The 14,828-nt window shown below is 35.6% G+C and overlaps 1 protein-coding gene across 7 annotated transcripts in view; it reads right to left on the reverse strand.

The window, feature by feature from the left end:
• RYR3 (ryanodine receptor 3) overlaps positions 1-14,828 on the reverse strand; it is a 225,034-nt gene that overhangs the window by 146,386 nt on the left and 63,820 nt on the right. For 5 of the 7 annotated variants that reach the window (XM_057420110.1, XM_057420109.1, XM_057420108.1 and 2 more), the window contains exons 4-10: positions 13,427-13,501; positions 12,530-12,608; positions 9,700-9,812; positions 9,122-9,221; positions 5,516-5,609; positions 3,370-3,447; positions 2,392-2,548 (exon numbers count right to left, since the gene is read on the reverse strand). In XM_057420110.1, coding sequence (XP_057276093.1) covers positions 2,392-2,548; positions 3,370-3,447; positions 5,516-5,609; positions 9,122-9,221; positions 9,700-9,812; positions 12,530-12,608; positions 13,427-13,501 — 696 coding nt within the window. The remainder of the gene's footprint in view (positions 1-2,391; positions 2,549-3,369; positions 3,448-5,515; positions 5,610-9,121; positions 9,222-9,699; positions 9,813-12,529; positions 12,609-13,426; positions 13,502-14,828) is intronic. The other 2 variants (XM_057420113.1, XM_057420114.1) reach the window with 1 other exon arrangement.

Genomic DNA, 14,828 nt, shown 5'->3' on the forward strand with positions numbered 1-14,828 from the left:
TCTCCAAGAAATTTATAAGCAGAATCAAGGTTCTGCAGAGTACACTGAGCCAAGTACTGTGCTGGAATGAGAACATCCCATTTCAAAGCAGGATTCCATCTGCTGTAGGGAAACTGCTGCCTCTGTGGTCACAAGACATTATGGAACCACTGCCTTAAATATAAAGGTTAACATTTTAAAAGTTTATGGAAAGTAAGATCCACATTAAACCCAACAAAAGGCATAATTTGGGGGGTTCATTAGCATAATCTTTCACTTTTTTAAAAGCTCCCTTCTACTCTTATTATATAAGAATATATTAAGGAAATCTCTAATCTGAATTCCATAATTTAAAATATTTGTTTCAATTTCCAGTATTACCCCGCAAAAAGAAAGAAAAAAAAAACCACCACAAAACCAAAAAACAACAGCGAAAGTAAATGCAGTATGAAGGCAATCACAGGTTTTGAAATGCAAGGAACACACCAACTGCTGAACTGGTATGTAACAATACTGAGTATGAATGGGATTTTTTTCAACAAAAGCATCTCTGTAACAACTACTTGAAAAATAGGGCTTTAAGTCATGTGTTACAGGCTCCTGAATACTCCAGATAGCTCTGCCTACTGGCACATATACTCTCTTTTTTTTTTTTTTCCATAAAATCCCTTTTGCTGGCTTCTAAACTGGAGAGAATACCTCGATGGAGAAACGTTTCATTTCCTTTTGGATACTCCACAGCAATATATATTCACAGCAATCTGGTCTGAACTCAGTGTTGACCCCACCTGGAGGCTGGACTAGATGAATTCCCAAGGTTTAGAAAGATTCCTTTCTAATCAGAATTATTCCATGATTCTAAAGGATGGAAGTGCTGTAAACAGACACGTATTCCAGAACCCTATTTTTAAAGATTTGTACATAGCTGGATAGGAAGGTATTAGACAGTTATCTTGAAATTCCCCTTAGTTCATGCCATGTTAAAGTCCAGGAAAGTGAAAACATTTCTTAATTGAAAAAATGAAGAAGAGAAAACAAAGGTTTACAAGTACAAATATGCAGAAATTAAGATAATCACATTTGCATATATGTAGCCTAGCTATCAGTTCTACAGTTCTTTTCCTCTCAATCTGTATACAATCATCACTTGGTTTTAAGATTGATTTCTTTCTTACAGTCCAAATCAACCTCTGAGGTTCTTTTGTTTCCAAAACCCCACCTTTCTTTCTTCAGGAAGAATTATCACTGCTTGTTCACCTCAACTTTGGAAACACTAATGTTTCTACTCATGGGCCTGTGCAGCTCTCACCTGCCCAGATAATAAACAACTATTCTTATTCTTGGCACAGAAAAAAGCAAGTTTATAACCTATTGTGAGAGAAAAATACTCTTTCCTGTAGAGGACAGCACAAATCCTAGTATGAAAAGGTGTTGAATTAGCATTTCATATAAAAATGTATATCAACAACTATTTTATGCACAAACACAGTAGAAGAGATGAATGCATTACAGAGTCATTACTGATTTCTGCATAATTAATTGCTAGTGAGTGCACCTTAAGCATTTTGGTGATTTAGACTCTGAATACTAGATCTCACCTACCATATACATAACTTTAAAGATTCCTTTTCACTGCTCTTCAGGGACCATAGAGCATTCAGAATTACATGGAACATTTAACTTCTCATACTTGATAAAAAACTCTACTGTAGCAGCTATAGCAACTATTTAGAAGTAGTATTATGAAATCATGTAAAAAATTTGCATCACCTTTGTTGTAAAAACCTTTCATTTTTTGGAAAAAAGTTGTTAAGTTTGCCTACCTCCATAATCATTCTTCATCCTCTCTCACTTGCAGTTTTTCTCAGCTGGAAATGATGAAAAAGCTAGTAGCATGCAATTAGCAGCTCACTAAGGAGTACAGTTTAAAAACATATGGCTTAGAAATCTGAATAAATTTTCCTTGCAGTTCACCTATCAGCACACTGCACAAAGAACAGCTAAGGCAGAATTTTGTCCAACTGAACTGAATTCAGTTGAATCCAATTATGACAGGTAGAGCTGGAATGAATAACATTCTAATGACATTCCAACTAAAATGGTTCTGTAGCGATTAAAGCATTCATATTAAAGTACTGTATCTCGCATTGTATTAGTACTCAATCTTGTTTTTTTAACCTGTTAACTGTTTAGTTTACTCTAAAATTTATTCATCATCCCTTTTTTCTCCAAAGGAAACCTCTGTTACTCTTGACTCAGGTTATTTACCTTTGTATTTAAATGTTTAATCTCTGTCAATTACTTCAATTTAAAAATTAAAAGTAATTTAGAAAGTCATTGAAAGATGAACAAATACAGATCTAGTATTTGAGTCCTCCACATTTAATACAAATTTGCATTGATGTTATTTACCTTTGATACTCTAAAACAAAAGGCAGTAGACGTTGTGTCCGACTTTTCTCTATCTAACATTGCAAGTCCTTCATCTTCACTCAAAGCCAAGTACTTTCCTGTCGTAATATGTCGAAGGCGGAAAGGTTGTCCCCACCTGATGTTACTTCCACTCCAGCTAAATGTATGAGACATCAAAACATAATTGATGAAATAAGCAACTAGTATTTCTATTTGGGCCCAAAAGGAGATTCAGAAAATAGAATGTGTTATATACATTCCCCTTTTTTGCTTTTGATTTCAGCATCTGCAGTGTAACAGATGCAAAACTATTAATACATTTTCAAAAGGCACCCTGGGAAGGAGTATAGCTTTAATATTCTTGTTTCGATACCCTCTCTCTGCTTTAGTAGGGTGTTACCTATGGTATCCATAAAAAAATCCTACATGTTTCTGAAAAATACTGAAGTGTAAATTAACTACTATATTTCAGTTATTTTATTTGACTGCCTAAATAAACCAATTAAACCTAAGTGAGAACATTCCAAAGAACTATCCTACCTTATTGTGTATATTGAAATTTCACTTTCAACAAGTTAACAGATAACTGATCATCCAAGAGGGAGACACAAGTCTAAAAAAACCCACAAAAACCAACAAACACCTACATGGAATATTACTGTTTGGATTTCCACCCATGCTTCTGAAATTCCAAGTGAAAACTAGGAAAGCATTTTACTTTTGGACAGAAGTAATGTCTCAGGCAAACGAATCTCACAGGCAACACTGCTTTTAATATGGGACACAGATAAAAAGAAAAGTCTTAAAATACTGACATTCCCCATATGACTGTGTCACTTTTCATTATTTATCATGAACATACTACATATATAACAGGACAAGCATATCACTCATGTCCTGCCTTAAAGGTCTGTAGCAATCAAATTGCTGTTAACATAGCAAGAGTTGGTAACAAAATAGTTCAAAAAATATCAGTACCTTATTCGCAGGGGTTCTACTCTCCACAAAGACCTTGCTCGAACACAAGCTCCTCCGGTTTCATAAAGTACTTTCCTACTGAAAAGATTCAGAAGATCATCCTCTTGTGTTTACTTGTGCTACATACATTTACAACTTAATCCTCTTTAAACTGCGTATGACTCCTCCCCGGCTCAAAAGTAACAATTTCCATTCTATTTGACCCCCTTAATTTCTCATTGGCCCAAATCAAACATTCCTTCAGTGAAGGAATACCATAGATAGATCTCTGTTCACATTTTATACTTCTTAAATCCTGTACAACCTAAATTCTCTAACCCTTTTCTATATGCAACACTGTATTAGCATTAGTGACCTGCTTTTACAGTAATGAAACTGCAAGTAAAACAATTGCTGCTTATTCACAACGGCATCCATGTAACATTTTTCTTCATCTTCTTCTTGATTCTATCAATACACCCATCTTTTTCTGAGTTTTTGCCAAGCCTGTCTTTTTGATGTTCAGTAAGCCCACCCTTTCTATTTTCACCTGACCTATAATAAAAGACCTTAAGAGTCTTGACAGAGAATACTCTCTTGTGTGAGTTGTTAAGGGCTATTCTTTACAGAACCCTTCACAAAATTAAATGTCTGTTCTAGAAAAGAGAAATTATCACTGTTGTCTTACTTAGCTTATTTAACAGCCCTAATAGAATGCATAGAACTGATTAAACAAAGAGATAGAAATAAACAACCATTTTCTACAGCTCTTTGTCCTGCTCCTTTTGCTATGTTATTTTTTCATGTATTCATCTTGTTTTGTATAATGTGAGCGTGACTCCTACAACTATGACACAGTACAAAGTTGGTCTTATGTCTATTACACAGCTCACAAATCCAAAAGATAGTACAACTCCAAATCATTAATCTTAGCACACTGTTATCACTATCAGTGATACAAATGAATATTTGAAAATGCTGAATTCACATGTTCTTATTTTAGGAATATAAATACATATATTTCATTCAGAAAAGTCAGAATTTTTTAATGTTACCCTTTTATGTATATAGTTTAAAAACATAGAGCAGAGCTTAAGGCAGTAACACTAAATATATATCAAAAAGAACATACAGGCAATAGGACTATAAAATTATTTTTGGCTTTAACTGTAGCTGACTTCTGGATAAGTAACAGCAATAACAACAGCATTTCTGAAAGTATTAAAAAGGATCAATACCTGTTTTAACCTTATTAAGACTGGCTGTTTATAATAGTCTTGAATATGAGATCTATTCAACACAAGGTATCTAGATCTTAATACTTTCACTAGTACTTTTATACTTGCTATTCACATTTTCACACTCAGCACAAACTTTTCATCTTTTTTCTATACACATCTGAAAAGAATGGCAATAGAAAAAAAATAACCAGTACTCTGACATTCAGTTTGGGTTTTATTTTGGCTTTGGAGCCTTTTTTACTCTACAGAAACATAAACATGGAAAATTTAGAGCTGAAAACTTTACTTCCCATAACTGAATGTTACTTGTGCTATCATACTACCTAGAGCATCACTTTTTTACCACAACTGGTACAGCTGAATATGATCTTACTTGTTAAATGTGATTTTTAATGCTGGGTGTTTTGTGTATGAAAATTATTACCTTGCTGTGCTTTTGATTATCAGCAAAATGAAAATTTAAATTCAAATGATAAATCAACATAAAATATAATGACTGTAGACCTAAGTTTAACACAAAAGTGATTTAGTCTAGGTAATTTAATTATTTTCACATATTAAAAAAATTTGAAAGAGCAAGAACTTGCAAAAAGGTGTAAAATATATAAAATATTGTTTAGGCTTTTTATTTATTTAATTGCCATCTTCCCTGCTAATGCTTGCTTACAGTAGTGCACATTAAAGATAAATAACATAACAGGCTGAAATCTCACTGGAAATCAACTACTTGAATTTCAGCAATCAAAGAAATCATGACTAATTTTCTGCTTAGTAGGTCTCAACTTCTTGTAACAATGTCACTGCCTAATTATAGACAGCTGTAAAGACTGTTTAATGCGTCTAATCTCAAATTCAACTGACAATCAACAATCTACTTTTTTGAGAGAAGGAAATGTATAATAATGCATCACTGCACAACTACTTACTTGTGCTGTGAATCATTCTGATCTGTAGATGGAATAGTCAAACACTCATCATGGCCATGGAAAAGACGTACTACATGCCCACCAAGAAGATATCCTGTAGAAGCAGCACATTTACTCATTAGCTTTGACACTGACAATATAAAAATAACACCCTCAAAAAAAATTTAAAAAAACTCAAAAGACTGAGGTGAAATCTGTACTGTGAATTTTCTCTCATAACTGAATTAAATAAGAACAACAAACTTAGTATAACAAAATTATTTTTTAGCATTTTATCCAATTAAAAATAATTCTGAAAAGTAAAACAAAAAGAAAGCACTTCAACATTTTAAAATCAGGATTCTGGAATAGAATAAGAAAATAAAAACTCCTGCAATTTCTGCAACAATTACTGTTTCGAAAACTGAATGCCTTAGGTAAAAGTTAAATCAAATGTGTACTACCATTTCCTCCCCCTTAATACAATTTAAATGTTCTCAATACAAAATAATTTGATGAGTTCATCGGTTTGTTCTGACATTCGTAATTCGTGTCAAAATTTAAACTGCACAGCAGTAGGAGACAGAGGACAAAAAACCACTTAGCAGCTCTGAAGATTAAGTTTAATGGAAGCAAACTTTCCAATCCATTTAACACAAAGACTACAGGTCAAAACCAGGCACTTAGCATCAGAGAAAAAAGGAAAAGAAAAGAAAAAAATGGTGTAGGAGGAGAATGATTCATCAGCCTCTCAGTCCAAACTGTTCTGACCTTGTAAGTGAAATTGATGCCTTTTAAAAGAACAAACACACATAAAGGAGGAAGGGTAGAAGGAAACCCTTGATAGTGTACGCCTGATTCAATATAAATTTGTAAATTAGGAAAACAGTAACTGGCAATTATCCTGTTGGTGAGTAATACAAAGGTCAAAGCAATGAAAGAATGTTAAAAAAAAAACAAACACAAAAACATTTCTGATCTTACTCTTCCATCACAGGTACTTGACACATCACAAAAAAGTATGCTGTCCAATTTCCAGTCCAATTTTAGACAGGAAATCCCACTTTCTCAATCTGTCCATTCAACCTGAGATAGGCTACTAAGCCTTGGGAAAAAACTGACACAGAAGACCTAATTCTCGGCTTACCCCACTCTATCCTTTTTTTTTTTTTTCCAGTTATTATCATGAAATTTTGGATTATATTTCTGATTCTGAGCTATACAGTACAGGAGCTGCAAGTACAGCAAAGGACCACTATGATGATTAAGAGACTTGGGGATCTCACACATGAGGAAAGGCTTAGAGAACTGGGACTGTTTGACCTGTAGAGAGAAGAGAGCCAGACTCTCTTCAGTGGTACCCAGTGACAGGCCCAGAGGTCATGGATACAAAATGAAAAACAGTAGGGTCTATCTGAACAACAGGAACCACTTTATCAAGGGTGCTTGGCAACTGGCACAGGTTGCCCAGAGAGGTTGTGGAGTCTCCCTCCTTAGAGGTGTTCAAAAGCTACTTGGACATAGCCCTGGACAATTTGCTCTCGGTGGCCCTGCTTGAGCAGGTCCTTTCCAACCTCAACCACTGTGTGATTTCGTAATCATGAAATTTAGCTGCCAAACCCTTCCTGTTACAGAAATCTAACATATACCACTGATCTTCCATAATCTCTGCATAGCTCGTTATGCTTGTCACCTGTTAAAAATTTTAATTTCACTATCAGATTATTTACTATAGATTTTACTATACTATATTTTCCATTTGCTTGATTTTTTATTTTTTTTTTTGCCTGTGAAACCTGAGAACAGAAGGACTTTTCCAGAGTTAACCTCTACTCTATTTACAATGCATGCTGGCAGGGGACCAGATAGCCATTTATAAATACAGAGCTCCAGCATAACACACTTCTTGCAGAAGCAATCAGAAAGTATAACAAGGAAAATCCATATCTCATATGCTTTTAAAATGAAAACCTACAAACACTTTGAGACAATTTTTTTTATGGGCCAGTGAACAGACATACTGTGGGATGCTGATTTAAACCACCTGGGGTTAAAAGGACCCAACCACAGCTCACATAAGCCTAGTGACTGTTAACGATATACAAAATCTACATTTTTGGCTTTAGTTATTGTGCAGCTCCTACTCCCCAAAATTAAACTGAAGACAACAAAGTCATCTGTTGCTGTGTAGGGTTTGTGTGACAAAGTTTTGATTGCAGGGGGAGGGAGGGAAAGGAGGGGGCTACTGGTGTGGCTTCTATGAGAAGCTGCTAGAAGCTTCCCCGATGTCTAACAGAGCCAATGCTGGCTGGCTCCAAGACAGAACTGCCACGGGTGGAAGTGGCGATGGTGGAAGCACCTCTAGGATAACATACTTAAGAACAGGAAATAATCTGCTGTGGATCAGCAGCCAAAGAGAGGAATGAGAACGTTTGAGAGCAACAGCTCTGCAGGCACCAAGGTCGGTGAAGGAGAGGAGAAGGTTCTCCAGGCACTGGAACGGATATTCCCTTGCAGCCTGTGGTGCAGACCATGGTGAGGCAGGCTGTGCCCCTGCAGCCATGGAGGTCCACAGTGGAGCAGATCTCCTCCTGAAGTCCATGGAGGACCCCATGCCAAAGTAGGGAGATGCCCAAATAAGGCTGTGAGTCTGTGGGAAGCCTGCTCTGGAGCAGGCTCCTAGCAGGACCTGTGGCCTCACGGAGAATGGAACCCATACTGGAGCAGGTTTGCTGCAGGACTTGTGACCCCGCAGGAGAGCCACACTGGAGCAGCCTGTTCCTGAAGGACTGCACCTGACGGAAGAGACCTATACTGAAGCAATGGAAGAGTGTGAGGAGTTCTTTCCCTCAGGAGAAAGGAGCAGCAAAGACAATGTGCCGTGAACTGACCATAACTCCCATTCCCCATCCCCCTGAGGCACTGACAGGGAGGAGATAGACAACGCATGCGTAAAGTTAAGCCCTGGAAGAAGGGAGGGCTGGGGTGAAGGTATTTTAAGATTTGGTTTTATTTCTTGTTATCCTAGTCAGATATGACTGGTAACAAATTAAGCTAATTTCTCCAAGTCAAGTCTCTTTTACTCGTGATGGTAACTGGTGAATGTTCTCCCTATCCCTACCTCAACACATGAGCCTTTTGCCTTTTGTTACATTTTCTCTCCCCTGACCAGCTGAAGAGGAGAGTGACAGAATGGCTTTGGTGGATACCTGGCCCAAGCAGGGTCACAACACCACAGCTGCACTCCCCCTCCTAATCTCTCATGCAGCTTTTTATCCTTTCCTATTCTAAAGTTGCAGCACTTATTTATCTTTTCTACAGTTAACTTGGCTGATGTAGCTGTATTTCTTCATTTTCCCTTTCATTATTCTCCTGTGCTTATTTTCTTTATTTGCATTAAGCTCTCTGGTTTGATATTTTAAGGGTGTTTTAGTTTTAAGGTTGTTTTTTTTTGTTGTGGTGTTGGTTTTTTTGATTGGTTGGTTGTGTTTTGTTTGTTTTTTTTCTGGCTTGGTTTGTCTTTGTTTTGTTTTCTGTTTGGTTGTTATTTTTAATTATGTCTCTTTATGAAAAGCAATACAAAGTATTCTAAAGTAAATACATTTCTAAATAAGCAAAATGACAAACCTTCTGTAATACTGCTTCCAGAGCATGTAGGATGTACATTCCATAGCGTCTGCATAAAGGAGGCATCCACCTGAATACCTCCATTTGATATGGAGAGATGCTGAAACAAGGCAACAGTAACAAGAAACAGTGACATTTATTAACTTAAAAATATTTTGCATATTGATTTCTCAACAAAATACAAATATATGATCAAGTAAATATACTAATATTCTTTAAAAAGAGTAGTCACTCGCTCTTAAAATTAACTCTTCTAAATCTAACCAGCAGACTCCAGCTGCATCTTAGAAATCTTCCACAGTTACAAAAGGAAAAACTTCCCAAAACAGAAAATGCTGAAGTACGCCTTGGGGTAAAGGCATGGAAATAGTCTTGTTTTGGGGGAAGGGGGAAACCTTTCCCTGAGGTAAAATAAATAAATAAATAATAATTTTAAAAAAGCTCATTACAACTGGGCATTATTTCCCACATGAGAAAAAAAAAAAATCATTCATAGGAATCCCAGCCATTTTCCCCAGCTCCTCATAGCACTTTTTGTTTTCCCCCCATGTGTCCACTTGCTAAACAAGCAAACCTACCAGGTATCTTTCCGAGGACACACTGACCAAGATAAGATCATCACCTATTCGAACTTTTTCTCCTTCTGACCTTTGTTTAGAAGCAGGGTGTATTGTCCACCAGCATGCCTCACCTAAAGAACAGAGACACTTATTGAGTATATACGAAACAGACAACTCTCAGGAAACTTAAGGCTATCTTTATGCGACATTGAAATACTGCAGTAAAGAATTGTTTTATAAGACATTCACCTTCTAGTACCACCTCATTCCTCTTTTCAATCCATTACTTTTTCTTTTCTTTCCTTGAAACATTGTCAACCACTCTTTGCCATCACTGAAGCTAATATTTCTCTTTGCATGTTTTTTTTTAAAGCAACTAACCACTTAAAAACATTGCTCAGAACTGCCCTCACTTCCAGGCTCTCACTGCCAGCTAATTGCTGACAGTTACCTCAGTCTTAATTATCACCTTGTATCTCTTCTTTTGCTTAATGTTCATATTTAACTCACCATCTTCTGTATCATTTCCACTCTAAGCTACATTTATGCTGTAGAATATAGAATTTTGAAATAAATATTCCGTAACTTTACAGTATTACTATACTACAAACACCAGTTTTGGGAGCAGTTCCATTAGCACTACAGACCTTATAACTACAGGATAGATAAACCTAAGGGTGATAATCACAGAACATTTCTTACACATTAATATTCCAGATTACTTTGCACACACACACATGCACACACCAAGTCTGGGAAGATTACCTAATTCATTCCACAATTTCACACCCTTCAGGGTTTAGTTAAGACCCTGAAGTTAAATACAGCTTTCTCACTGGGCAATGCAGTGGGAGAAAATGAAACAAGGTAAAATTGGTAGCATAAGACAAAAATCTGTTTGATCAACTAAAACATTTCATGTAATACCTTCTTAAAATTTGAAGGTTATGAAGCTAATTATAAAGAAGACAATAAATAAATTTTACATCCCTTAAGTATGAAGTGCTAAATCTTTAAAAGAAAGTAATTTTAAATATCTAGTGGCTTTTCACTCAACACCTGTTAGGTGAAGAATACTTCCTTCAGCTGAAATTGATTCAATAGGACAGTTTCATGGTGGGGTAAGTAGGGCAAGGGGAGGTGACTGTATGGTGTTCAGTGTACAAGCATACAGTAATTACCAAAATCCTCTGTACAGAACCAGAATTAAGTATTCCTTTCATGCGTTGCTTTTTATATCTTACCTATGTTACAAGGGTTTTTTTTTTTATATGTACAGTTAAGCAAATACCACTATGAGACAACTACAGATATTCATTACAAAACCTCTGAACACATGCACAACAACTCTGAAAAAAAACCTATAGAATTATATAGACAGATTTCACCGAACAGAGAAATAGAACACATACATTCTGTTTAGCAACGTGCCTAAAGAAAATGGTCTCCATCTAAGGCAACAACTAAAGATATAATCAAGTAACAAGCTGCTAAGATCTATCTGAGACATATATAATATAATATTCTATGGCTACAAATAACTGAAAGACAAATTTCACTCATTCATAACAGAAGGTCATATATAGCCAAAGCCACCTGAAATGTTTCAAAAATCATGGTCCACAAACATTTTGACACCTACATTAGCAATACCCTTTCATCATCCATTGGTCTATTTTGATTTTAATTTCTTTTCAAAATAATGAATTGCAATTGAAAGGACAAGTTTATATTAATACAACTGGCATTTCTTTATTGGAAGTTTGTATACAGTGCAATCTCTATACAGGCACTTAGATTTTAACTTCAAGGTACATGTCTAGGCCTGGGTACTACAGGGTAACTTGTCACTTTCTGATGAGCACCCATTGCTTTCAGTAACCATTGACACTATGTATATACAGCATCATGTAAACCTATTTGTGCTCTTTGTGGCCAGGTTGCTTTTAAATTCATTTCACATAGCTCCCAGTGGCATCTCATAATTTATATGGGATTTCATGGAAGCACAATCATTTTTACTATATTTCTGTCAGAAGCACTGCTACTGGCAGTGCTCCTGGAAATCTACTAATTAGATTTTAAAACCTTCTCATTATTTCTTGTTTGTAACGTATCTCTTCCACTCTGACTCATTATTATTTTGCTCCACTTTATGCTTCTATTTTTCTTCAGCTTTTTTAGCAATGTGTTGATTACATTTTTTCTGGTTTCCTGCATTTTAAGTTGCATACTTCTTTTGCTGTTCGGTTACATATATATGCTGAATGCACCTATATATGGCTTTTCTGTACTCTAATTATATTGAAAGTGCTGAACCACACACATCAGAAAACAAACACATTGAATTTATTCAATTGCATTTTTTTACGTTGACCATTATCACCAGTATCATTGCAGTTGTGGTAACTCAAAGGGACTCTCATATTCTTACACAAAGTCAGTAGAATCATAGAATCATAAAATAGTTAGGGTTGGAAAGGACCTTAAGACCATCTAGTTCCAACCCCCCCTCCCATGGGCAGGGACACCTCACACTAAACCATGTTGCCTTGTCGCCCAAGGCTCTGTCCAACCCAGCCTTGAACACCAACAGGGATGAAGCATTCACAGCTTTCTTGGGCAACCCATTCCAGTGCCTCACCACCCACACAGTAAAGAACTTTTTCCTTATATCTAACCTGAACTTCCCCTGTTAAATTATCAAAAGTCATCAGTATTGACAGTCATCACTTTCTCTAATGAACACAAACATAACATTCATAAGCTTACAGTGTCACCAACTTCAACACCTCTTCTAAAACAAGAAATGTGTGACACGTTTTCTGTTAAAAATAACTTGCCATACCTGCTGCATTTTCTCGCAGTCCCACATCAAATGCAAGTTTATCTGTCTGGGATCTTGATGATGTTAAACATGTCAAATACTGCAAAACAGTAAAATTATTGAAAACAAAACCCCATCAGTATCCACTAAAGCACATGCTAAATCAATACATTCGCATGGAGTCGCATGGCTCTATCTTACAATCAGCCTGTGCTCAATTTTTTAAAATTAATTAAGCATGAAGCTTCATGTATATAAGCTCCTCCTTACTTGAAAACATCAAAACACTTTTCCTCTTCAGCAGTATTCCTCTGTGCAGTTTAGCTTCTACTTTCCAAAGTTTCACATAGTTCAGCAGAGAGGAACAGGCAAACAACTTATTACAGAATTATTGTAATATATTTTCTTCATGACAACTTCACTTAGGTATAATTACATGGGCCCTAGTAAGTCAAAGGCCCACAACAGTAAAAAATTTCCAGTTGTACAATGTAGTGAAACAAAATTTATATAAAAGTAGCCTGAAGATAGCATGTTTGTGGGTATAGTCTCTGGGAACTATGGGATGTTAAAAGAATCAACTTACAAAATATGATGGAAAAAATAACACAACACAATGAATTCATTTGTGATAGCTAATGGAATTATCATTAAAATGGATTCTTTAATGACACAGAAACAATCCTTGGGTAAAGGAGCTTTTCAGCTACATTTCTGAGTGAAATGGATTGAAGAATCTGAATTTAAAATATATGGGCCACTTCCATTGTGCTGAAACACAATAACCTATTTTCTTATCTAGTGCAGAAGAGAACTTAGAAACAACTTTCTTCCAAATTTATGTATTTTTGACTTAGATAAAAATATGTTTATTTGAATTTCATGTTACTCATTCTCTGCAAGTGCTCATTCACTTACCATTTCACTGAACGAATGTCGAAGTAGTATAGCATGGCCATACAGCAGGGTTCTGTGTCCACCCCCTTGAGCTGCCTACAGAACATGACAGAGAATGTCAGAACACTGAACTGTGTGGACTATGATCGCAATTATGAAATAGCACAAGGAACTACCACAGTTCAAGTAATAATTGCAAATAACCAAGCAAATTATGAAATGGATACGCTGGGCAAAAAACATAATTATGAAGTAGCTACAGCATTAGCCAAATATCTGCCAAGGGAACAAATATTTGGTCAAAGACTCTTATTGTGACCTATTTTTTATTATGAGTAAAACCACAGCATTAAAAAAACAAACAAAAAAAAAAGTTTCAGATAAAGATACTACTTACCTTTCTTATAAACTTCTCAGAGGCATTAAAAAAAGAAAAGTAGCAAAATAAATATATATACATACACAAATTGAAATCTGAAAGAGGAAAAATGCACCCATTGTCCAGAATAGTTCAAGCACATATGAAGGATACGTTCTTGCTAGGATTAATGTTATCTTAAGCATTTGCCAGATTAATTAGAGCAACACCATCCATAATTTCAACCAAGCACAGATATTAGTTTTGAATATGGAAATTTATGACTAGATCAGGGAGAGGCAAAACTAGATTTTCCATATGCTTCCTTTACAGAATTTGACACTATCGTTTCAGCTCCTTTTGGTGACCAGAAGAAAACAAATTCAAAGGAAAGAATCTTAACAAGAATGTTACCTATGGAACAACAGACAACAAGCTTTACATGTTTTCAAGTCTGCTCCTCTCAGCTTTTTTCTGAATCTACTATCTTCCTTCCTAGTTATTTATAAATAACAAGACCATTCAAACTTAAATGAACAATATGACCAAGAAATTAAATCCTTGATTTATTGTGGTACTTTCCCCTAAAACTAAGATTTTTTTTTTTCTTTTTTTTTTCCTCCAGATTATACATGAAGCACTTTTTTAGGAATGTGATCTCCAAATTTTGCAGATTTATGGATATCATGGTTAATGTTGGCATTAATTAAACTATGTTAGGCAACCTTATACTTAATTTTTTTCTCTCAGTCCTGATCATAACATTTGCACCTTGTATGTCTTGAGTAAGAAGAAAAGGTCTAACATCAGAATCCCGATAATAAGTCAGAAATCACTGATTTAAGAATGTCTAACTTCTGATGTTATAGCTTGAAACTCTTTTCACACAGAGCTTTTTCTTCATTTAAAAGAGCATTTTCTTTATGGTCTTACTGTTTCAGGTATATTTAGACAATTGTTGAATATGAAAGCTGATTCTCCAAAATATAATTTTAGAACAAGGATCATCTCTCTAGTGTGTTATATATTACTATAGGGGATTGCCTTTAAGGTCAGTTCTTTTCC

Source organism: Pezoporus wallicus, unplaced genomic scaffold (assembly GCF_028554395.1).
Source record: "Pezoporus wallicus isolate ANWC-B61680 ecotype Strahan unplaced genomic scaffold, APGP_CSIRO_Pwel_v1 contig_5418, whole genome shotgun sequence".
Lineage (NCBI taxonomy): Eukaryota > Metazoa > Chordata > Aves > Psittaciformes > Psittacidae > Pezoporus > Pezoporus wallicus.